Here is a 24,645-nt window from a genome sequence, read left to right as displayed (position 1 = left end):
GGCTGGATAGTTTCATAGGCTAATCAGTGGGAGGATTATTACAGGTATTTTGGGGAAGGGGTGGATATTTCCAGGAATTGGGCTACCGCCCACTTTTTGGCCTTTTATGGTTGGCCTCAGAACTGTTACGGCGCCTGTGGGTGTATCATTTAGTGTATGCTAATGTATTACAGTGAGTGTATAATGAGGCTCAAGGTCTACCAGAAGTCGAATCTTCTGCCATCTTAGGCCTAGTAGGTTCTAACTGGTTTTTGTGGTATCCTGTTTTTCTTAATGGTTGTATCATTCTTTTAGTGGTTGTGCCCTGCCCCCTTCCTTCCTGTCTCATAACTAGCCTTCAAATAGAGGATTTGGAAGCCCATTTTTCACACATGGTTCATCCTAACTTTACCATGATTAAAGAACACCTGTGTTAGCTAGTTGGCTTCATCCTGAGGAGAAGCAAACTTCTTATATCTTTATGACAAGAAGCAGTGTTGCAAATTGGATCAAGGCATCCACTGAAGTTGGGCTCCTACTCTTCACAGGAACAGGGGTATAGGGGGGCTATCTCCTTTGGTGTTTGTATTTTGAAAAGATGATTCCCAGATTCTTGAGAAAGACAGTCCTGGCTAAGAAAGCTGACAAAAGGTCTATCTAGTCTTCCAAGGGATACATTTTAAAGAGATGAAAAAGTCCTTACATTTGCAAGTTTCTAAGGTAAATACTTTAAGAAATAGGAAACGAGGGAAACCTTTTCCCTTATTTTCAACAGGGAGAATTAAGCCTCTTATTTTTGCTTTGTATCTGCCCTTAATTTATATGTCTACGTGTGTGTGTGTCTTTTTAAAAAATAGCATATATATGAGACTTAACCACACTATAGTGTATATTATAATTTATATTGTATATGTAAATATAAAATCACTATATTAATCTTCAGAGTAATTATGTATTTATTTAATTTATATATATTATATATTTATATATTTCATGAAACAGTTTCTAACCCAAAGGAACTTATAAATGAAAAGAGTGTTAGCTTGAATAGATTAACAAGTCACTTATCTATATTCTAAAGATGGTTATTTTTTTCACTGATACTAAAAAATTCTTTTTAATTGAAGTATAGTTGATTTACAATGTTGTGTTAGTTTCAGATGTGCAGCAAAGTGATTCAGTTATACATATATAGAGAGAGGTGGTTATATTAAAACAAATTTTAAATATTTTCTAAAAAGTAACCTTCTTTGTTCATAATGGCCTTGAGGCGCCATCAAAACAAGTCACTGAGGGACTTCCCTGGCAGTCCAGTGGTTAAGACTCTGTGCTTCCACTGCAGGAGGGATGGGTTCAATCCCTGGTCGGGGAACTAAGATCCCACATGCCGCAGGGCACGGCCAAAAAAAAAAAAAAGATAAAACAAACATACAAAGAAACAAGTCACTGAGCTCTGATGCTTTTGTTATAGACTGCTTCACTTTTATTTGCTAAACCATCTACAGTTAATTTCCTGTCCTACCTGGTCAATAAGAAATCATATTGAGAAGTAAAACAATGATTAAAATGCTGTACTTTGCATTCATAAATTGTTATTTAGGTCAAAATTCAGATGTTAGTATTAAAAAGAAAATATGACATGGAATATAAGGATATAATTTTTAAATTAAAAATATTTTATTGCCCATATATTAAAACAAACCTAGAGCAAAACCACCTCAAGTGACCATTGATCTTCACAGGGGATAAAATAAGGGAGAGCTGTATGTGCTGTATGCTACATTTAGAATCAAGTCTATTTTTCATCAAATTCAATTATGTTTTTATTATACTCTAGAGAATAAACATAACAGTATAGGGTATATATATTTTTAAAAATAAAATACTGAATAATAACCATGTTTCAGAAGAGTGTAAATCATTTCTGCACTCATTTATTGCCTTCTAACAGAATAGCTTTTAGAAAATTGTATGTCATGGCGAATCAGTTATGCCACACTTACATTGCAGTAGTTGAATTACCCTTGGCATTTTTGTATTCTAACAGTTCTATTTATCTCTCAATGGTGTACATTGAATAAGTAATGAACATCTGTATGATATGGCTTTTCCCAATACTTTTAAAGAAAAAAATTAGTAATTCGTTTTTAAATATGGTATTTTTCCTTACCCTTGAATTTTTAAAGTTGTATTTCTAGCAGTGACCCTGAATTCTAAGTGTGAATTCCTTCCCTCTTCTTAATATCATCAGATTTTATGAGCCACAGGGTCTTTTGCTTCCCAAAGCAGTGATTCACCAGAATGGACTAGAGTGCCCAGAGGTCACTGAACTTTCACCTGCCCTTCAAGAGAGGCTGTCATTCTCTCAGACCATTTTCACTTTTACATCCTCATTTCCATTCAAGTCAGAGCTAGGTGACTCTTAGGTCTGACAGTGGAAATCAGTGATGGTGAATCATTTAATTTTAACACATATCAACATTGGTAGCAGGAGGATAAATAACCTGCCAAAGAGGAATACTATGAATGTTGTATCCACAGACTCACTTCAGTAACTAAAAACCACATGTAGCACTGAAATCTTTTTTGAGCTGAATGGAACTTATTATTAGTTTAACACAGTATTGAGGTCTAGAAGTTCTCTTGGGCTTACAATATGGCATGAATGATTTTTCTCCTCTTAATGGTCAGTTGGATAGCTATAATTGCATCATTAAGAGTTTCTTTTGCCTATCTGTTTCTTAATTATAGACAATCTTTGTGTGTACCCCAGGATGTAAGTTTTGCTGGCACTGTGCAGGATTTCTACTTTTTTTTTTTTTTTTTTTTAATCTAAAGAAAGAACAAGAAGTGCTACCATGGATCATATTGTTTGTCTTGATCCAGGAGAGGTGGTGTCCGGGTGGTAGGGAAGGCGTTAACTTTATATTGTGACAGAATATTGGATACATGGTTTCTATAAATTTAACCATGCTCTCTGTTTCAAGGTGGCATATTGGACCACTTCCTCCTCATCATTTTCTGTCACCATTAGCTCCATTCAAATAATGTATGGTGCTCCAACTTCTTTCTCCACAGTCCTGTATTGTGTGCCCTCGATGCTTTCATTAGACGCTTTAGGACGCTGAGATAAGTAGCATAAAATGTGGGATCAGTAGTCCACTAGATGATTGTTAAGAGATTCTTTCAGGTAATGCATACATTTTAAGTGTTTGACAGGTTTTAAAAGTATAACTTTTATTTTTATGTGTGTTAGCTTTATCTACTTTTGGCCAAATAGGCATAAGACAATAAAGAATTATTGTTTGGGATATTCCTAAGGAATATTATTGTCATTATCTTTTCATGGGAAATAAGGAAAGGGAAGTAAGTGTCTTCCTATTTATAAACTGTTTTAATAACAAAAGTATGAATAATATTGTACTAAGAATCTAGACCTCATGAGGAGATTGAGCCAGCAATAGTCAGGCCACTACTCCCCATTGAGGGTCAGAGTTAATGGTCCAGGGGGAAGTAAGCCCCCCACCCCTGAGATACCAACCAGAGGTGCCAGGTAAAGATAGCCCAGCTGTGAGGTCAAGAACAGAGGAGGAAACACTAAAAGGGGACTGAGCCCTGGTAAGGAGATGTGACTGCTGTGGCTGGCTCATCTTTCCTATAGATGATTGATGCCTCGAGATCTAACCCAACCCTGACAGCTTTCCCTGGAAAAGAGTCTTGTCAAGGATTTAACAGAGTCAACACCTTGTCTTAAAAGGCTCACTAACACCACAGCATTTGCTAATCACAATCTTTATTCTAGAATCATGACTAAGAATACCTTTTTATGGAATTTGGGATGGAGCTGAGTTGGGGGCCTGCAAAATGGTATTCTTATTTCCTTTATTTCTGCTTTAAAGACCAGCTGTTCTTCATTATATTCTCATTACCTAAAACAGCCCTGGCAGAAAGTAGGCTAAAGGATGATCAATAAATGTGTTTGTTAGACATCTGTTGTGTTTGCTTTAGCTTCAGCTAGTGTGAAGTTAGATGAGTAGAATGTGATAGTTTTCTTTTCCATTAAGTATTTTACAATAGAAACATAATACATACTCAGGAAAAATTTCAGACGGTAGAGAAAGGCAGATATAAGGAAAAGTTGAGTATGGAAGGGCAGAGATGAGGAAAAGTTTTCTTACTCTTCTGACTCTCCTAGTCTTGGTCTTCAGAGGTACCCTATATTAGTGAATTACTGTATAACTATCCAGAAATGTTCTCTACATATAGATGTGTGTACCCAAGAATATATTCCCCTTTTTACACAAATGGGAATTTGTGTATATGCTGCAATTAGATTTTTTTAACTTAATGTATTTTTAAAATCTCTCCATAGAACAAGCCAATTCCCTCTTGATGAGTATTTACGTTATTTGCAGTCTTTCTGCTATTACTGCACACACACATGCATATGTGTGTCCTTCCTTCCTTAGGAAAGTTTATGTGATGGTTTCTTAGAAGTTGTACAATTAGCTGTTATAAAATTGTTCCACAGAAGTGCTGCAGCTGTCTTCTCTCCTATTGGCAGTATATGAAACTGTATGCTGTATGTCCTGCCTCCTCACAATGTGACCATGTGTACTATTAAAACCCTCAGTTTGTAACTTGCAGTCAACTCTGTTGTCTGGCTTAGTGATTGAATTTATCGGGACAATGGAGATAAAGATGTAAATCAGATGTGTTCCCAGATCTCTTCTGATTTTCATTATTATTTTTTTTGATTTTCATTATTACGTATGTTCTCCCTCTCTCTTCTTTTTTTTTTTTTTTATCTCTTTCTCAGGAAGAGAATCAAGGAAATCATCACAGAGTAAATGCTGGTGCAGATTCCCTGCATTTCTCCTGATTTCAACTTGTGTGGTTTCATTGGGATAAGCCACATTCTGACTTTAGTAACTGTGCTGAATACGGAAGCTAGGCAAGCCTCCATAGATAAAAAAGAAAGCACGTTAACTTACCCTTGCTTGTCATGGGTATTAAACTTCCATGTCCTAATACCCCTATAGAACATTTCCGGGAAATGTTCTTTATGTTGTTAACACAGCCCTGTGCCACTTCCATGGAGCTCCCATCATCACTAGAGTCTAGGGAAAGGGATCCGAAGTCAGATGTAAACTTAAGAATGAAAACCGTGCCTTTGGATATGATGCCAGGCTCACTACAGTACTGCCAGGACTACCCGTCATTGACTGGAAGTTGGGGAGTATTTCACAATTGGTTGACACTTTGGGGAGCACTTCAGATTTTTTAGATTGGCACAGCCCTACACAGGGTCTGAACTTTCCTGAAGCAATCTGGACCATTCTAGAGCCTCTGTAAACTTTTGTGGTAAGGATTGGTGATGTAAAGCAACAAATAATGGAGGGTCCTAACTCTAAGGTTTCCTTTCATACTGTCTTCCTCAGAGAATAACTCCGAACAAAAGGAAGGTTGACAATAGATGGGAATCTTGGGAAGCTATTTCTGTAGTCCACATGAGAGATGATAAGATCCTGAGCCCTGTCTTTCACAGTAGGAATGGAAAGGGGAAGATTCATTTGAGAAAGACTTAATGAGAGTGTTGTTAACAGGGTTTGGGGACAACGATGTTTTTTTCCTGAAAGTGTAGTTAAAACTTTTTGAAATAACCAAAACGTCTCTGAAATCGAAAATAGTTCAGCAAAAATATCTAATTTCTTACTACACTTTCATTAAAGTAGTTGTTTTATAAACCCTTTTCTTAGCCTTTTAAAAAATATTATCGAGAAATATCTTTGTCTCAGGAAAATAAGTTTTTATTTCATGGCTGACTTACGTTTTAATTACATACTAGTTTTTATACATCAGCCCTCTTCCCTAATAATTACTGTTAATTCCAAGGAATTTTAATAATCTCTTTAGATGAGCTAGATTTATCTAAAAACAAAAGAACTCTTATTTACCACACAACTATTTCTTGGTGTTTTTAAACATATGATAGAATTGAAAAAGCCTTTTCCTTAGACTGAACTTATGTTGGTGAAAAGTATAAACAAGAGCACCAAAAGTGTAAAATCTTAAAAAAATTTTTTTAATGTTTACATTTCCCACACTGTAGAAATAGTCTTTAATCTCTGCCATTTTTGACACCTCTACCTTGATCTAAAAAAATAAGAATAAAAAGTCTAACCTATGAAAGCAAACCTATATGTTCTCTACAACCTTTACATCAAAGAAGTTCTAATAATTTTTACCGGTAGAACATACATTTTTTTTCTCTTTGAACTTTTCTGTGATGGAATAATAAAGACTATGTGTTTTCAATCTTGAAAGAGTTTTTACAGTCAGCTTAAGTGCCAAGATTTTATATCATAATTATTCTCTTTTTCTCAGTTCCTCTTGCTGTCCTCAACTACACCAGCCCAATATTAATCATCTCTTGTGCTGTTGTTGATTAGTGCTGTCTGTTTAGTTATAGGACATCTCTGTCCTTTTGGAGTAAGCTAGTGCATCTATACATACACACATACATATATGCATAAATTTAGTTGTGACCAAAATAATAAATTCATATTTTTTATCATCCACATAAATATATTGATCATTTTAAAGTGACATGGCAGTGAGATCAGATGATCAGCAGTGAATTATCAGGGGTCAGGGATCAGGGACTTCTAAGCACAATGATTTCATTAGTTTTCTTAAAGCATCAATGTCCTTGCATATAATCTCCTTTTCTACAGGGAGAAGGCTTTTCTACACCTCCCAGAGGCACATTGAACGGCTCCCTCCTGTTGTACTCTATTGTACTCACTTAGCACATCATACACACACCTCTTATCAAGTCTTACTGTAATGTAGTTATCCATTTACAGGCTTATCTCTCTCACTAGAAAGAATTCCTTTAGGGATGGGACCATGTCTTATTCATGTTTAGGCCCTTAGTATATATCACAGTGCCTACTACATATTCAGTATTCAGTTAATGTTTATCAAATATGCCTTCATTCAATAAGTAATTTGCACACTCAAAGAACCATTCAAAGATTGAATGTTGAATGAGAAAATTACCACAGATATCCTTTTAAAAAGCATACTGCATGTTGCATCTTAAAAATGGTTTATAAATTGATTTACACACAGCCTCTTGGTAATGCATCCACTTGCACACACCATTAACTTGGATAATTCAGTCATTATAATTAAAGCACGTTGGGGTTCAAATTTATTAAGGAGTGTTGAGACATATGAAAAGGCATAAAGAGTACTATGATAAACATTCATGTGCCCACCATCCAGTATGAGGAATAAAACATTACCACTAGTGCTGAAACTCACTATGTGCATCTCCCCAGTCTCATCCCACTTCCACCCCACCCTGCATTTGGTGATGTTGCTCATTCCAGCACATTTCTTTTTTTTTCTTTCAAATGTATGTATGAAAGTACGTATTTATTATTAAAGTATAGTTGATTTAAAATACTGTATTAGAGTAGAGGAACAAAGATGGCAGAGTAGAAGGACGTGCTCTCGCTCCCTCTTGTGACAACACCAGAATCACAACCAGCTGCTGGACAATCATTGACAGGAAGACACTGGAACTCTCCAAAAAAGATACCCCACATCCAAAGACAAAGGAGAAATGACAATGAGACGGTAGGAGGGGCACAATCACAGTAAAATCAAATCCCATAACTGCTGGGTGGGTGACTAACAGACTGGAGAACACTTATACCACAGAAGTCCACCCACTGGAGTGAAGGTTCTGAGCCCCACATCAGGCTTCCCAACCTGGGGGTCCAGCAACGGGAGGATGAATTCCTAGAGCATCAGACTTTGGAGCCTAGTGGGATTTGATTGCAGGACTTGGACAGGACTGGGGGAAACAGAGACTCCACTCTTGGAGGGCACACACAAAGTAGTGTGTGCATCAGGACCCAGGGGAAGGAGCAGTGACCCCAGGGGAGACTTAACCAGACCTACCTGCTAGCATTGGAGGGTCTCCTGCAGAGGTGGGGGGTGGCTGTGGCTCACCGTGGGGACAAGGACACTGGCAGCAGAAGTTCTGGGAAGTACTCCTTGGTGTGAACCTCCCAGAGTCTGTCATTAGCCCCACCGAAGAGCCCAGGTAGGCTCCAGTGCTGGGTTGCCTCAGGCCAAACAACCAACAGGGAGGGAACCCAGCCGCATCCATTAACAGTCAAGCGGCTTAAAGTTTTACTGAGCTCTGCCCACCAGAGCAACAGTCAGCTCTACCCACCACCAGTCCCTCCCATTAGGAAACTTACACAAGCCTCTTAGATAGCCTCATCCACCAGAGGGCAGACAGCAGAAGCAAGAAGAACTACAATCCTGCAGCCTGTGGAACAAAAACCACATTCACAAAAAGATAGACAAGATGAAAAGGCAGAGGGCTATGTACCAGATGAAGGAACAAGATAAAACCCCAGAAAAACAACTAAATGAAGTGGAGATAGGCAACCTTCCAGAAAAAGAATTCAGAATAATGATAGTGAACATGATCCAGTTCCTGGGAAAAAGAATGGAGGCAAAGATCGAGAAGATGCAAGAAATGTTTAACAAAGACCTAGAAGAATTAACAAACAAACAGGGATGAGCAATACAATAACTGAAATGAAAAATACACTAGAAGGAATCAATAGCAGAATAACAAAGGCAAGGCAGAAGAACGGATAAGTGACCTGGAGGACAGAATGGTGAAATTCACTGCTGCAGAACAGAATAAAGAAAAAAGTGTGAAAAGAAATGAAGACAGCCTAAGAGACCTCTGGGACAACATTAAATGCAACAACATTCGCGTTATAGGGATCCCAGAAGGAGAAGAGAGAGCGAAAGGACCAGAGAAAATATTTGAAGAGATTATAGTTGAAAACTTCCCTAACATGGAAAGGAAATAGCCACCCAAGTCCAGGAAGCACAGCAAGTCCCATACAGGATAAACCCAGGGAGAAACACGCCGAGACACACAGTAATCAAACTGGAAAAAATTAAAGACCTTAAGGGAACTCCCATAAGGTTAACAGCTGATTTCTCAGCAGAAACTCTACAAGCCACAAGGGAGTGGCACGACATACTTAAAGTGATGAAAGGGAAGAAACTACAACCAAGATTACTCTACCTGGCAAGGATCTCATTCAGGTTCGATGGAGAAATCAAAAGCTTTACAGACAAGCAAAAGCTAAGAGAATTCAGTACCACCAAGCCAGCTATACAACAAATGCTAAGGAACTTCTCTAAGTGGGAAACACAAGAGAAGAAAAGGACCTACAAAAACAAACCCAAAACAATTCAGAAAATGGTAATAGTAACATACATATCGATAATTAACTTAAATGCGAATGGATTAAATGCTCCAAGCAAAAGACACAGACTCGCTGAATGGATACAAAAACAAGACCCATATATATGCTGTCTACAAGAGACCTACTTCAGACCTAGGGACACATACAGACTGAAAGTGAGGGGGTGGAAAAAGATATTCCATGCAAATGGAAATCAAAATAAAGCTGGAGTAGCAATACTCATATCAGATAAAATAGACTTTAAAATAAAGATTGTTAGAAAAGACACGGAAGGACACTGCATAATGATCAAGGGATCAATCCAAGAAGAAGATAGAACAATTGCAAATACATATGGACCCAACATAGGAGCACTTCAATACATAAGGCAACTGCTAACAGCTATAAAAGAGGAAATCCACAGTAACACAATAATAGTGGGGGACTTTTTACACCAATGGACAGATCATACAAAATGAAAATAAATAAGGAAACACAAGCTTTAAATGACACAATAGACCAGATAGATTTAATTGATATTTATAGGACATTCCATCCAAAAAAAGCAGATTACACTTTCTTCTCAAGTGCACATGGAACATTCTCCAGAATAGATCACATCTTGGGTCACAAATCAAGCCTCAGTAAATTTAAGAAAATTGAAAGCATATCAAGTATCTTTTCTGACCACAACGCTATGAGATTAGAGATGAATTACAGGAAAAAGAACGTAAAAAACACAAACACATGGAGGCTAAACAATACATTACTAAATAACAAAGAGATCACTGAAGAAATCGAAGAGGAAATCAAAAAATACCTAGAGATAAATGTCAATGAAAACACAACGATCCAAAACCTATGGGATGCAGCAAAAGCAGTTCTAAGAGGGAATCTTACAGCTATACAAGCCTACGTCAAGAAACAAGAAAAATCTCAAGTAAACAATCTAACCTTACACCTAAAGGAAATAGAGAAAGAAGAACAAACAATACCAAAAGTTAGCAGAAGGAAAGAAATCATAAAGATCAGAGCAGAAATAAATGAAGTAGAAACAAAGAAAACAATAGCAAAGATCAATAAAACTAAAAGCTGGTTCTTTGAGAAGGTAAACAATTGATAAACCATTAGCCAGACTCATCAAGAAAAAGAGGGAGGGGGGCTTCCCTGGTGGCTCAGCAGTTGAGAGTCCGCCTGCCGATGCACGGGACACAGGTTTGTGCCCCGGTCTGGGAAGGTCCCACATGCCGTGGAGCACCTAGGCCCCTGAGCCATGGCCGCTGAGCCTGTGCGTCCAGAGCCTATGCTCCGCAACGGGAGAGGCCACAACAGTGAGAGGCCCGCATACCACAGGGAAAAAAAAAAAAAAAAAAAAAGAGGGAGAGGACTCAAATCAATAAAATTAGAAATGAAAAAGGAGAAGTTACAACAGACACCGCAGAAATACGAAGCATCCTAAGAGATGATTACAAGCAACTCTATGCCAATAAAATGGACAACCTGGAAGAAGTGGACAAATTCTTAGAAAGGTATCACTTTCCAAAACTGAACCAGGAAGAAATAGAAAATATGAACAGACCAATCACAAGTAATGAAATTGAAACTGTGATTAAAAATCTTCCAACAAACAAAAGTCCAGGACCAGATGGCTTCACACATGAATTCTATCAAACATTTAGAGAAGAGGTAACACCCATCCTTCTCAAACTCTTCCAAAAAATTGCAGAGGAAGGAACACTCCCAAACTCATTCTATGAGGCCACCATCACCCTGATACCAAAACCAGACAAAGGTACTACAAAAAAAGAAAATTACAGACCAGTATCACTGATGAATATAGATGCAAAAATCCTCAACAAAATACTAGCAAACAGAATCCAACAGCACATTAAAAGGATCATACACCATGATCAAGTGGGATTTATCCCAGGGATGAAGGATTCTTCAGTACATGCAAATCAATCAATGTGATACACCGTATTAACAAATTGAAGAATAAAAACCATATGATCATCTTAATAGATGCAGAAAAAGATTTTGACAAAATTAAACACCATTTATGATAAAAACTCTCCAGAAAGTGGGCATAGAGGGAACCTACCTCAACATAATAAAGGCCATATACAACAAACCCACAGCAAACATCCTTCTCAATGGTGAAAAACTGAAAGCATTTCCTCTGAGATCAGGAACAAGACAAGGATGTCCACTCTCACCACTGTTATTCAACATAGTTTTGGAAGTCCTAGCCACGGCTATCAGAGAAGAAAAAGAAATAAAAGGAATACAAATTTGAAAAGCAGAAGTAAAACTGTCACTGTTTGCAGATGACCTGATACTATACATAGAGAATCCTAAAAATGCCACCAGAAAACGACTAGAGCTAATCAATGAATTTGGTAAAGTTGCAGGATACAAAATTAATACACAGAAATCTCTTGCATTCCTATATACTAATGATGAAAAATCTGAAAGAGAAATTAAGGAAACACTTCCATTTACCATTGCAAGAAAAAGAATAAAATACCTAGGAATAAACCTACCTAGGGAGACAAAAGACCTGTATGCAGAAAACTATAAGACACTGATGAAAGAAATTAAAGATGATACCAACAGATGAAAAGGTATACCATGTTCTTGGATTGGAAGAATCAATATTGTGAAAATGACTATGCTACCCAAAGCAATCTACAGTTTCAATGCAATCCCTATCAAATTACCAATGGTATTTTTTACGGAACTAGAACAAAAATCTTAAAATTTGTATGGAGACACAGAAGACCCCGAATAGCCAAAGCAGTCTTGAGGGAAAAAGGAGCTGGAGGAATCAGACTCCCTGACTTCAGACTATACTCCAAAGCTACAGTAATTAAGACAATATGGTACTGGCACAAAAACAGAAACATAGATCAATGGAACAAGATAGAAAGCCCAGCGATAAACCACACACCTATGGTCAACTAATCTATGACAAAGGAGACAAAGATATACAATGGAGAAAAGACAGTGTCTTCAATAAGTGGTGCTGGGAAAACTGGACAGCTACATGTAAAAGAATGAAATCAGAACACTCCCTAACACCATATACAAAAATAAACTCAAGATGGAGTAAAGACCTAAATGTAAGATCGGACACTATAAAACTCTTAGTGGAAAGCATAGGAAGAACACTCTTTGACATAAATCACAGCAAGATCTTTTCTGATCCACCTCCTAGAGTAATGGAAATAAAAACAAAAATAAACAAATGGGGCCTAATGAAACTTCAAAGCTTTTGCACAGAAAAGGAAACCATAAATAAGACGAAAAGACAACCCTGAGAATGGGAGAAAATATTTGCAAATGAATCAACGGAAAAAGGATTAATCTCCAAAATATATAAAGAGCTCATGCAGCTCAATATTAAACAAACAATCCAATCCAAAAATGGGCAGAAGACCTAAATAGACATTTCTCCTAAGAAGACATACAGATGGCCAAGAAGCACATGAAAAGCTGCTCAACATCACTAATTATTAGAGAAATGCAAATCAAAACTACAATGAGGTATCACCTCACACCAGTTAGAATGGGCATCATCAGAAAATCTACAAATAACAAATGCCGTAGAGGATGTGGAGAAAAGGGAACCCTCTTGTACTGTTGGTGGGAATGTAAATTGATACAGCCACTATGCAGATCAGTATGGAGGTCTCTTAAAAAACTAAAAATAGAATTACCATATGATCTAGCAATCCCACTACTGGGCATATACCCAGAGAAAACCATAATTCAAAAAGACACATGCACCCCAATGTTCATTGCAGCACTATTTACAATAGCCAGGTCATGGAAGCAACCTAAATGTCCATCGACAGACGAATGGATAAAGAAGATGTGGTACATATAAACAATGGAATATTACTCAGCCATAAAAAGGAACAAAATTGAGTCATTTGTTGAGACGTGGATGGATCTAGAGACTCTTACTTCACAGAGTGAAGTAAGTCAGAAAGAGAAAAACAAATATCATATATTAACACATGTATGTGGAACCTAGAAGAATGGTACAGATGAACTGGTTAGCAGGGCGCAAGTTGAGACACAGATGTAGAGAACAGACGTATGGACACCAGGGGAGGAAAGCCGCGGGAGGGGTGGGGATGGTGGTGTGCTGAATTGGGCTATTGGGATTGACATGTATATACTGATGTGTATAAAATTGATGACTAATAAGAACCTGCAGTATAAAAAAATAAATTAAAATTCAAAAATTAAAATAAAATAAAATACTGTATTAGTTTCAGGTGTACATCACAGTGATTCAGCATTTTTATAGATTGTACTCCTTTTTCCAGCACGGTTCTTTACACTTTTACTACATATTTTTATAATCCTGAACAACATGTAGGATCGTATGGCATGTTTTCAAACTACTGAATGGTTTGTGTTCATTTATACCTTTTTCCGTCTCAACATTACGTTTGTTAGATTCATCTATGTTGATAACTGTATTTCTAGTTTATTTTCATAACTATTTCACTGAATGAATATAACTATTCTCCTATTGTTGGAAATTTAGGGTATTTTCAGTGGTTTTAATATTACAAATAAACTTAAGAATATGCTTTTAGAAAGTCCTTGCTAAGCCAACTAATGGTGTAAATTTGGGAATTTAAACTGTTTAGGGCAGAGATTCTACATCTACATTAGACTTTTGACATTTTTGGTTAATGAATGTGCTAACTGGATTTCTATTTGCCGAATTACCTTGGTTATATTTTTACTACTGACCTTGTTTCTAAAGAAAATTAGAAGCAACTTACAGTAAAACAGAAAACACTTAAACCAGAATAAAGAGAAGTATCATGTTATTTCTGAAAAGCTAGATCAAGATCTTGCATCATTTAAGTCTGAAGATATATATAGACCTCCTCCCACCCAAGATCACCATCTCCATCAGCAATGTTACTACACATATATGAAAATAATATGTTACCTTTTCGATGTTGAAAATTAATTTTTAAATTAATTTTGACCTCAGTTAAAGAAGATAAATTGCCAAACTGATATGCATCTTAAATTTTGAAAGTATTCACTTTGAATAATAATCAGGAGATAAATCTCTAGACTTCAGACTTTTAAAGCAAGATGTACAGACAGTGGTGAATGGCAGAATGACAAGACATTTAGCCACATAAAAACAGCATCAGGTACAGGTGAATTCTGTCATTTTAAAACTTGTGACAAAATGATTTAAAAGCCAGCTCAACTGTCTTAGTTTGTATCAATGAGGGAGGTCCTCTGAAATGCAACTGCTCAATCCCTTTATCAGTGTTTGGACAAATTACTAAAATATCTAGCTCTCTGAAGGCTTTACTCTATTTATAAGTTGTAGTTATTGGCCTCTACCCAGATTCACATGTTAGAGATTAGCCTAAAAGCTGAGTCTTGATTGAAATAGATTTAGGTAAACTAACGGCTGAGCCTTTCCAGTTCACATTGCTGTAATCTATTAGGTTTGACTCAGTGAGACACAGGAGGATGCTATAATAAAAACCTTTGATAACCAGTCCCTAGAGTCAAGGTATGTGCTTTGGGCATCGTGTTTCTCCGTCCATAGAAGTGCTTACGTAAATTAAGAAAATATATGCCAATCTTGTGTCAGACTTAGAACTGGTATTCCTGAGTAAGACTGTCTCATCAGGAAACTGAGTGGCCTGTGGCCTAAGGAGGTATTGTTTTTCTTGCAAGTTCTTTGTTTTCATGAAAAGGCTCTTTGATTCTCAGAATGTATTTTTTTCAAGGTAATTTAGTTTGAATTCGCTCATGCTCAGAAGTCTCCTGAAAAATTTCCCTTAAAGTTTTAGTGTATGTTTTATATGGAACCAATACCTTATACGAATTTCGAAGAAGAGAATTTCATATGACATCAATTTTAATCATCAGAGCTTGGTTTCCAAAGCCTCCGTGTTTCTATCACATGGAATCAATAATTAATAGCAATGATATTTTCAAAACAGTAGTAACCTTTTTAGTAACAGATGTCTCTTAATACTATTAAGAGGCAAATGCATAACTTGTCAGTTTGGGGTGAAGGGATTCAGCTTCAAAATAATTTTCCTGTTTATAAAGCTTTCTTGCAGTTTAGATATGCTGCCATCAGGTGGTAGTAATATGTCATATCCATGTGGCTCCACAGATGACATTATGCTTAAGGTCACCAGTTTACTCCACAAAGATTTATGATAATGAATGCACAGATTTTTAAATGAAAATTAAAATAAAATAGTACATCTTTTTAGTTTCAGAGCTAAGGATACTTTTAACGGAATTTTTTAAACATATATATATTGGAAGATGCAGTTGGGCATCCTGTTTATTTATTTGTAAATGAAGAGTTTCATCTTATGCCTTCAAAAAATTTAGAAAATAAAGAAAAGTAAAAAACACCAAATTTCATCACCCAGGGATAATTGCTATTAACCTTTTGTTTCATTTCCTTCCAGTCTTTTTTTTTAACATGCAATCTTTAGCATGTTTTGGGGTTTTTTTTTTTTTGGAGTAGAGTTTGATGGCAGGAAAAGGCACTTAGCTGTAGTAACAGTGTATATATAGCATGTATCTTTTACAACTTTAAAAATTATAAGTTCTTTGTAACTTTTGTGATTTCTTAATATTGCACTGATTGAGGTTTTCCATAATTTATATAGTCATTCACATATTAGTATATAGTGTATGTTTCTGATTTCGGTCATCAAGAATATTTTGCCTCTGTCTTCCATCCACTGCTTGCTTATCAAGAGGATCATTATTTCATTGCATCTATACTTGATTTTTCATTTAACACAAAGGAATTTTTAATTCATCTTTGAGTAGCTAGATATGTTTCCTCTATTGCGTTTGAAATGAAATGGCCAGAAAATTTGAGCTTTCAGTTTTCAATTATGAATGAAAATATAGTTTCTTTGTTACTATTTTCATATATGAATGTTTTATAATTTTGTAAATTGTATGCCACCGGGCACTGCATATAAACATTTCAGGATCTGTGATATTATGAGACAGAGCCATTACCTACTTCCTACCAAAATAATTTTTTCTTTTCTTTTTTATAGCATAGAACACTGCATTAAAGAAATACAGTCTGAAGTTAACAAACAGTGTCCAGATGTGCAGCTACGAACAACAACTGACTGTTTTGAATGGCTAAATAATTATAATTATAATTCATCCAAGTCACCATCCATTCCCCATGGAGATATGATAAAATTTCTCAAAGCACTGGTAAAAAAAAAAAAAAAAATAGAATCTTTGTTTTAACAGTGGAGTGGGGTGGGTGAACATGGAATACATTTCATTCAATTTCTGTATGTAAATATTTATTCCATTGACCATATTAGCCCGCCATATCTAGGGGTTAGGATTTGTGTTTTGTTTCTATATCCTCAGTGGAATCCAGTGAGCTATGTGTTTTTATTTTTTGCTATGATTTTTATAATAAAATGAGGTTTTACAGAAATGGACATTAAACATTATAATTCCTGAGGGATTTGTGGTGTGATGTATACCATATCAACACCACAAAATGTACTGAAATGTACCACGATTATCTATCAGAAAAGTTGGTATCTATTACATTTTGTGTCCCTTCACAACTACTCATTTTCTTGTGCTCATTACTAAGCACAATAAGATCATCATCAGTTGTATCTATTAAGTAGCCTTGTCCATTATTCCCTTCATCCCCAAGCTGCAGGCATATCCAATTCTTTTCAATCAAGGCAGCAATTTATAGGACACTGTTAATTGATGGAGAATTATTACATTGGTCATTCTTGGATACTGACCACTCTCTATGTTAGAGAGGTTTTTGTAGCCTTCAATAAGCAATACTTATTTTATTACACCTGTATCTACAAGGGTAGCTAGCTTCCAAGAACTAGAGAAACAGCACAATTGTTAGAAAACAGGATTTCTGTAGCTACGGTTTTAATTTAATTTAGGGAAGAAAGGCACTGTTTTTGTGTAAGCATCAAACATTGACTAAGGCAGATGTGGAAAATATCTTAAGGTTGTAGTTGGCTTAGGATGACAGAATCAGATGAAAATAATTTTTGACTATTGTTATTATTGCAGATGTCTCTTAAATGTTTAGAAAGTAATAAAAGAAAGAGAAAGGAAGATTATGTGCCCTGAAGGCTTATTCTTTTAAGAAAATCCTCTCACCCATTATCTCTTGAAGGTGGAGCCTTGAAGAATAAATATGGATATAGTTATTCCTTTAATTTCTATTAAGAGCCGTGTGTAATGAATTTCATTAATATTGATATAATAATGCTTTCTCATTTAATTAAAAGCAAAAGCTTTTAATTATCTTTTAATCTGTCACACATAAGTCATTCTCTATTCACTGCAGGGCAAAGGCCGCCTTAGTCTTGCTCAAATTCATTAGACTGATAGGCCTCTTCCAGAACTAGGTGTTTTAACATAATTGATCATGTTATTTTGAGAAAAGAACCACATTATTAAAACAGATCCAGATTAAAACAACCTTGTCAAGTTTTTACATGCTGAAAGTGTCAATCTTGACAGAATTTTTTTCATACATCTATTTTTTTTCCATAGAAAATTTTTATTTATTAATTATCTAACTAAATAAGAAACAGAGCTTCTTATTATGGCAGTTGGATGAAGTCATTTTCCAAATTTAAGCAATCATACTTAATACATGTCCACATGTTTTAAATCTATCATTCTTTAAATGTTTGCTTGATCAAATATTTACAGTTATTGACTGATATAAAGAAACCCAAGTCTGAGGCACTAATATGACCAGTTTGCTCTATAGAATTTACCATAATGCTGGAGTTCTGGACTCTATCTAAGGACATTTATTTTCCAGAAGTATCAAAAGAACTAAATAAAAAGGAAGAGAGGAAGGAGAGCTTCAGAAAAGTCAGTTCACTTTTTGGTTCTCTAGAGTGTAGTAGAAAGAACATGGGTGAGGAGAATGAAACCAGGCATCCATTCTTGGTTCTGTGCTTTACTGTGTGTGACATTTGGCAAGTAACTTAAACACTCTGCACTTTAGTGTCCTTATCTGTAAATTGAGGTTTTAAGTATCTATGTCACAGAGTTTTCATTATGAAGAAGTCAGAGACTGTATCAAAAAGTGCTTTTTATATAATAAACTACTACATAAATATTAGGCATTATTATTTATTACAGACAGAACATTAAATTAGAGATCACAATGCTTAGAATGACTGAGAGAGAGCCCTGGAATTTGTCTAGGAGTTGTTCATTTTTCTGAGTCACACATAATACCTTTGTCAATAGGTAATTTCCAAGCTGACTTGATTTTATACTGCTTGAACCTTGCTTCCATTTTTAGGTTTTTTTTTAAATAATCAGCTTGTTGCTACTTAGAGGATATAAGCTAATTTCAGTACTACCTGAAATAGACATAATTAGGAGAGTCAGCATGTAAGGAGAATTTGTGCATGTAATTCAAAGTCCAAAAACAAAGTAAATTTTTGTCTTTTTTCTATTCCTAATTACATCTACTATTGTTTCTGTCAGTTGACACAGAAAATATACAAAAATTTTTCTTATGTTTTGAGGAACAATTCTGAGAGTAATTTTTCCCATTTTGAGTTAGTTATTTCTTTGGAGAGAACTGAAATATTCTCAGATTACTTTCCAAAGTAAAATCTTTCTTAACATGACTCTCAAAAAGGAATTTAAATGAAAGTTAAAGTCTTTAAATGTATTAACTTTTATTTCTCAGGATGGCAGCTATTAGTAACCCCTAGGCACATACTATGTTTAAAGGTCTGTGTTCTCTATGTTCATTTGGGAATTTATAATAATAAGTATACTCATTCAGGCATGAAAATTATCTACTAGGTATTAATTAGGGGCATGATCTTAAATTTATTTTGTCTTAGGAGTACATTTCAGTCGATATTTTACTATAGATTTTTATTTAGAATTTTTAAGCTAAAGCTTCCATACAGCTCAGGTTATATCAGGAATGGATAACAACGAGGGCTAAAAACTATGTGTTGAGAAATCTAATTGAAAAATTAGTTCATCACCTGGGCTTTACAAAATTTAACAGACCATAAAGATAATATTCTGAAATGTCTGAATAGATTAACTTTCAAATGCAAAAATAAGTTTTTTTTGAAAACATCATAGTATTGATTCTAAATTGAAATGAATTATTATGAAATTCTGTATGATTGTAGAAATCATTTTTTCTTGCTACTCTTATAATCACATTTCTAACATTATAATTTACTTTTATTAGCAAAATTTGTTGAAGAATGAACAAAATCAAGAAGAAATGGTATTGGATTTACTTTGGGACCTCTCCTGCCACAGCAGTGTTTCCTTCCCATCCATTCTAAGTGGAACATCTTTCCATTTCCTCTCTAGTATTTCTCTTCATTCTGTTGAAGATCATTCCTCTATGGATGTAAAGTCTATATGGGATGATATAAGACTACATCTTCGACGCTTCTTAGTGAGCAAATTACAAACCCACAATGAAATAAACAATTCACAGCAAAAAATACTGTTGAAAAAACAATGCATACAACAACTCTTATTTCTTTATCCAGAATCAGAAGTTACAATCAAGTACCAAAACATACAGAATAAACTGTTGACTCAACTTCTGCAGAACTGTTTTCCTTCTTACAGCAGAGAAGCAAATTTAGACATAATGGCTGATGGATACCAAGGTACAATGCTTAAGTTATACTCAATGATAAAAGAGGATTTTAACACACTACGTGAAATTTTAGCTCCATCCTCAACAGTGAAATTCATTAAAGAAACTTACCTGGATACAGTTACAGAAGAAATGGCAAAATTTCTTGAAAATTTTTGTGAGCTGCAGTTCAAAGAAAATGCTGTCCGTGTGATTAAAACAAGCAAGAGCTCCAGCAGGCATAGAGGAGCAGTGCATGCTTTGGGTTAGTGATTTTTAAAATTTCTGTTTGGCTTAACTTAAACCTTTTGATATCTTTAATTTTCTTTCTTTTTTTTTGAATTTTTGAATTTTATTTGTTTATTTTTATGCAGCAGTTTCTTATTAGTTATCTGTTTTATACATATTAGTGTATACATGTCAATCCCAGACCAATTCATCCCACCACCACCACCACCACCACCACCCACCACTTCCCCCCTTGGTGTCCATACGTTTGTTCTCTACATCTGTGTCTCAGTTTCTGCCCTGCAAACCGGTTCATCTATACCATTTTTCTAGGTTCCACATATATGCGTTAATATACGATATTTGTTTTTCTCTTTCTGACTTACTTCACTCTGTATGACAGTCTCTAGATCCATCCACATCTCTACAAATGACCCAATTTTGTTCCTTTTTATGGCTGAGTAATATTCCATTGTATATATGTACCACATCTTCTTTATCCATTTGTCTGTCGATGGGCATTTAGGTTGCTTCCATGACCTGGCTATTGTAAATAGTGCTGCAATGAACATTGGGGTGCATGTGTCTTTTTGAATTATGGTTTTCTCAGGGTATATGCCCAGTAGTGGGATTGCTCAGTCATATGGTCATTCTATTTTTAGTTTTTTTAAGGAAACTCCATACTGTTCTCCATGGTGGCTGTATCAATCTACATTCCCACCAACAGTGCAAGAGGGTTCTCTTTTCTCCACACCCTCTCCAGTATTGATATCTTTAATTTTCTAACTTTTCTATTTGGTTAAACTTAATTACAAATTTGAAAATAAATCAGAAAATAAATGTTGTGAAATTCTCCACTACACATTTCTCTTATGCATTTCTTTTTCTCTAAGTATAGTAATAGAAGTGTGTTCTTTCCTGTTATTTAAATTATTAAAGATATTGGAAATGTAAGTCAGAAATATTACCAATAAGACTTTCAGTTTTTTTTTTTTTTGAAGATGTTGGGGGTAGGAGTTTATTAATTAATTAATTTATTTTTGCTGTGTTGCGTCTTCGTTTCTGTGCGAGGGCTTTCTCTAATTGTGGCAAGCAGGGGCCACTCTTCATCGTGGTGCGCGGGCTTCTCACTATTGCGGCCTCTCTTGTTGCGGAGCACAGGCTCCAGACGCTCAGGCTCAGTAGCTGTGGCTCACGGGCCTAGTTGCTCCGCGGCATGTGGGATCCTCCCAGACCAGGGCTCGAACCCGTGTCCCCTGCATAGCAGGCAGATTCTCAACCACTGTGCCATCAGGGAAGCCCAAGACTTTCAGTTTTTTAATCACATAAATTATTGGGTGGAACTTTATATATATATATATATATATATATATATATATATATATAAAAACAGAAAAGTCTAATTTTTAACCCATTGTATCTTCCAGAGCTGAAGCATTATTAAGTAAAAAGAAGTGTTGAACACTTGTTGAAATTTTTATTAATGAAAATTGGAAGTTTAAAATTGTAATATTTTGGTCAGCCAATGCCAATATGGCCCTATTATGAAATACTAATTATAAAATTCTATATTATAATTGGTTATGGAAGCATAACATTAACTACAGCTGATTTTTAAAGTTCCTCTAATGTTGTTCCTATAAGAATATATATAATAAAAGAGTATTTGAAGAGTCCTAATTTTATTCAAAAGATAAAATAATCTATTATGATATAATAAGTTATTCTTGTCATCATTTTAATTTCCTACCAGTGAAGAAAAATTAAGGTAAAAAATATGATTATTTTGAAAATTATGATTACTCATGCTTTACATAGAATGCTGAGGTGTGTTTCTAAATAGGTTCATAAACTATATTTTTTAATTATTTGAAAATTATCATTTGGTGAATTGCTATTTTTGAATTTATGATCATTTCATAAAAATTTCCATAGCTCACTATATTTTTATCTACCTTCCTTAATAAAATACCACAATACCAAATTTCTCTGATATATGAATATATTATATGAATACGATATATGAATTTTCAAATAATTTAATGTTCTGTCTTAGAATTTTTATTTTCTTCAGGAAGCTGTGTCACATCACAGAACAGAGATGCATCAGCCAGGTTTAGGTTACAGCAGAATACAAAATCAGTTAATTTAGGAACATTACAATTTTGCTCAAAGTAAATTTTCATTTTAATTATTACATAAATTTTAAATGCATTTTCATAAGTGTACTTATTTTCTATAATTTTTATGTCCTCTCAAAAAGTTTATGCTTACTTGTAAAGTACTTTCAACATGAAAGTTTTATATGTGCTAAATATAGTTTAGTTTATACCAGAAGAAAAGATCCATATGGTTAAAAATATGTGTAAGTTGCTATGGAGTCTTTAGGGCTGATATTGAGGTGTTTTCCCTTTTGTGAGAGAAAACTATGTGCGTTGGCTTTTACACCAAAATTTGAAGCACTTCCCACAAGTCCAAGTGCACTGATCTTTCTCAAGCTGCTTTATCTGAACTTTGGTATAAATCACTTGTTAAACGAATGCTTTCCATGTGCCAAGCACTGTACTAAGTGCATCCCTTTCCTTATTATCCCAATTTGATAAACAAAGAAAGAAGCTTAGAAAGATTAACTTGCCTTGGGTCACTTGCACAAAGTCAGGATTCACATGTAGATCTCTATGTCTTCAAGACCCATATTCTTAACCACCGTGCTATTGGGTCTTGTCTCAAAATGTAAAATTAAATTCTTTGTCACTTGTAAAAGAAATTTCAAACAGCACTGTTCAAGTGGGCTGCCTAAAAATCAGTTCCGTTCTGCTGTATTGAGTACCTGCCACAGGCAAGGCATTTAGCAGCTACCGTGTTTAAGGTTTCTAAGCTAGACATGGTGAAGGGAAGAAAACTGAGTAACTGCTGTTAATGCTGTGTGAGAACTCCTAAACTAACTCTTAACAAAGCAATCATATTTTCCACTAGTATTTTGCCCAATGACCAAATTTTATTTATTAAGGAAATACAGTTTGAGATTAGCAAAATAATAATAATAATTTATAAATACTTAATAAAATTTATAATTTATATTCCTATTTGAATAAAATCTAGATTGGCTTGAATGGGTTGTATATTGTCTTTAGTATATGTTTACACTCACCAAGTCTTCGATTTTTTTTTTTTTTTTTTTTTTTTTGGCTGCGTTGGGTCTTCATTGCTGCACGCAAGCTCTCTCTAGTTACGGTGAGCAGGGGCTACTCTTCGTTGTGGTGCCCTGGCTTCTCATTGCAGTGTATTCTCTTGTTGCGGAGCACGGGCTCTAGGCACGAGGTCTTCAGTAGTTGTGGCATGCGGGCTCTAGAGGGCAGGCTCAGTAGTTGTGGTGCATGGGCTTAGTTGCTCCACAGCACGTGGGATCTTCCCGGACCAGGGCTCAAACCCGTGTCCCCTGCATTGGCAGGCGGATTCTTAACCACTGTGCCACTAGGGAAGCCCAAATCTTCGATATTTTGCCTGAAACTCTAGACAGTCCTTAAGTAACAAGAATTAGCATTTATTGGGTCAGACATTGCAACACATTATTTCATTTAATCCTTCTAACCACCCAACAAGGTAGGTACCCTTATTTATCTCTGTTATATAGTGAGAAAACTAAGGCATAGCGATATTAAGTAATTTGGTCAAGGTTACAAAGTAAAGCCAGGATATAAACTCAGGTCTGTCTGACTGCAATACCCTGACTATAACTGTGCTCTACTGACTAAAAGAACAGGACGGAAATAGCTCATTCCATTAAGAACACTGTTGTGAATCCTCTGTATGCTAAATCTACTTTAGTGTTGTCACTGTTTTACTTTCCCCTAAACTATCCCACAGTCTTCTCATTCCAAGACTTCATAATGCTTATTTTGTGATCTACTGAGATATCTTGAGCAGACCTTGTACATACACTAGTCTCTTTTTTCCAGCCTCATTGAGATATAATTGACATACAACACTGTTTAAGATGTACAACGTGTTGATTTGTACCCTTAATATTTGTACACTTAATACTTCAAAACGATTACCACCATAGTATTAACTAATATCTCCATCATGTCACATAATTACCATTACTTTTGTGTGGTGAGAACACTTAAGATTTACTTTCTTAACAGCTTTCAATTATGTAATACATTATTATTACTATAATCACAATGCTGTGCATTAGATCCCCAGAAATTTTAAATCTTCTAACTGGAAATTTGAACCCTTTGACCAATATCTCCTCATTTCCTCCATCCCCCATCCCCTGGTAACTACCTTAATACTCTGTTTCTATGAGTTTAGTTGTTTTAGATTTCACATATAAGTGATATCTTGTAGTATTTGTCTATCTCTGTCTGACTGTCTGACTTATTTCACTTAGCATAATGCCTTCAAAGTCCATCCATGTTGTTGCAAATTGCA

General features: G+C 35.4%; 1 protein-coding gene across 1 annotated transcript in view; it reads left to right on the top strand.

Moving 5' to 3' along the window:
* Window positions 1-24,645, top strand: part of KIAA0825 — a 369,265-nt gene that overhangs the window by 25,973 nt on the left and 318,647 nt on the right. Inside the window, 2 exon segments of the mRNA XM_082651636.1 lie at window positions 16,373-16,541; window positions 19,573-20,242. Of these exon segments, the coding sequence (XP_082507762.1) occupies window positions 16,373-16,541; window positions 19,573-20,242 (839 nt within the window).

The sequence above is a fragment of the Grampus griseus genome, assembly GCF_964374135.1.
Source record: "Grampus griseus genome assembly, chromosome: 3".
In the NCBI taxonomy this organism is placed as follows: Eukaryota; Metazoa; Chordata; class Mammalia; order Artiodactyla; family Delphinidae; genus Grampus; species Grampus griseus.
This window is presented reverse-complemented; position numbering and strand designations above follow the sequence as displayed.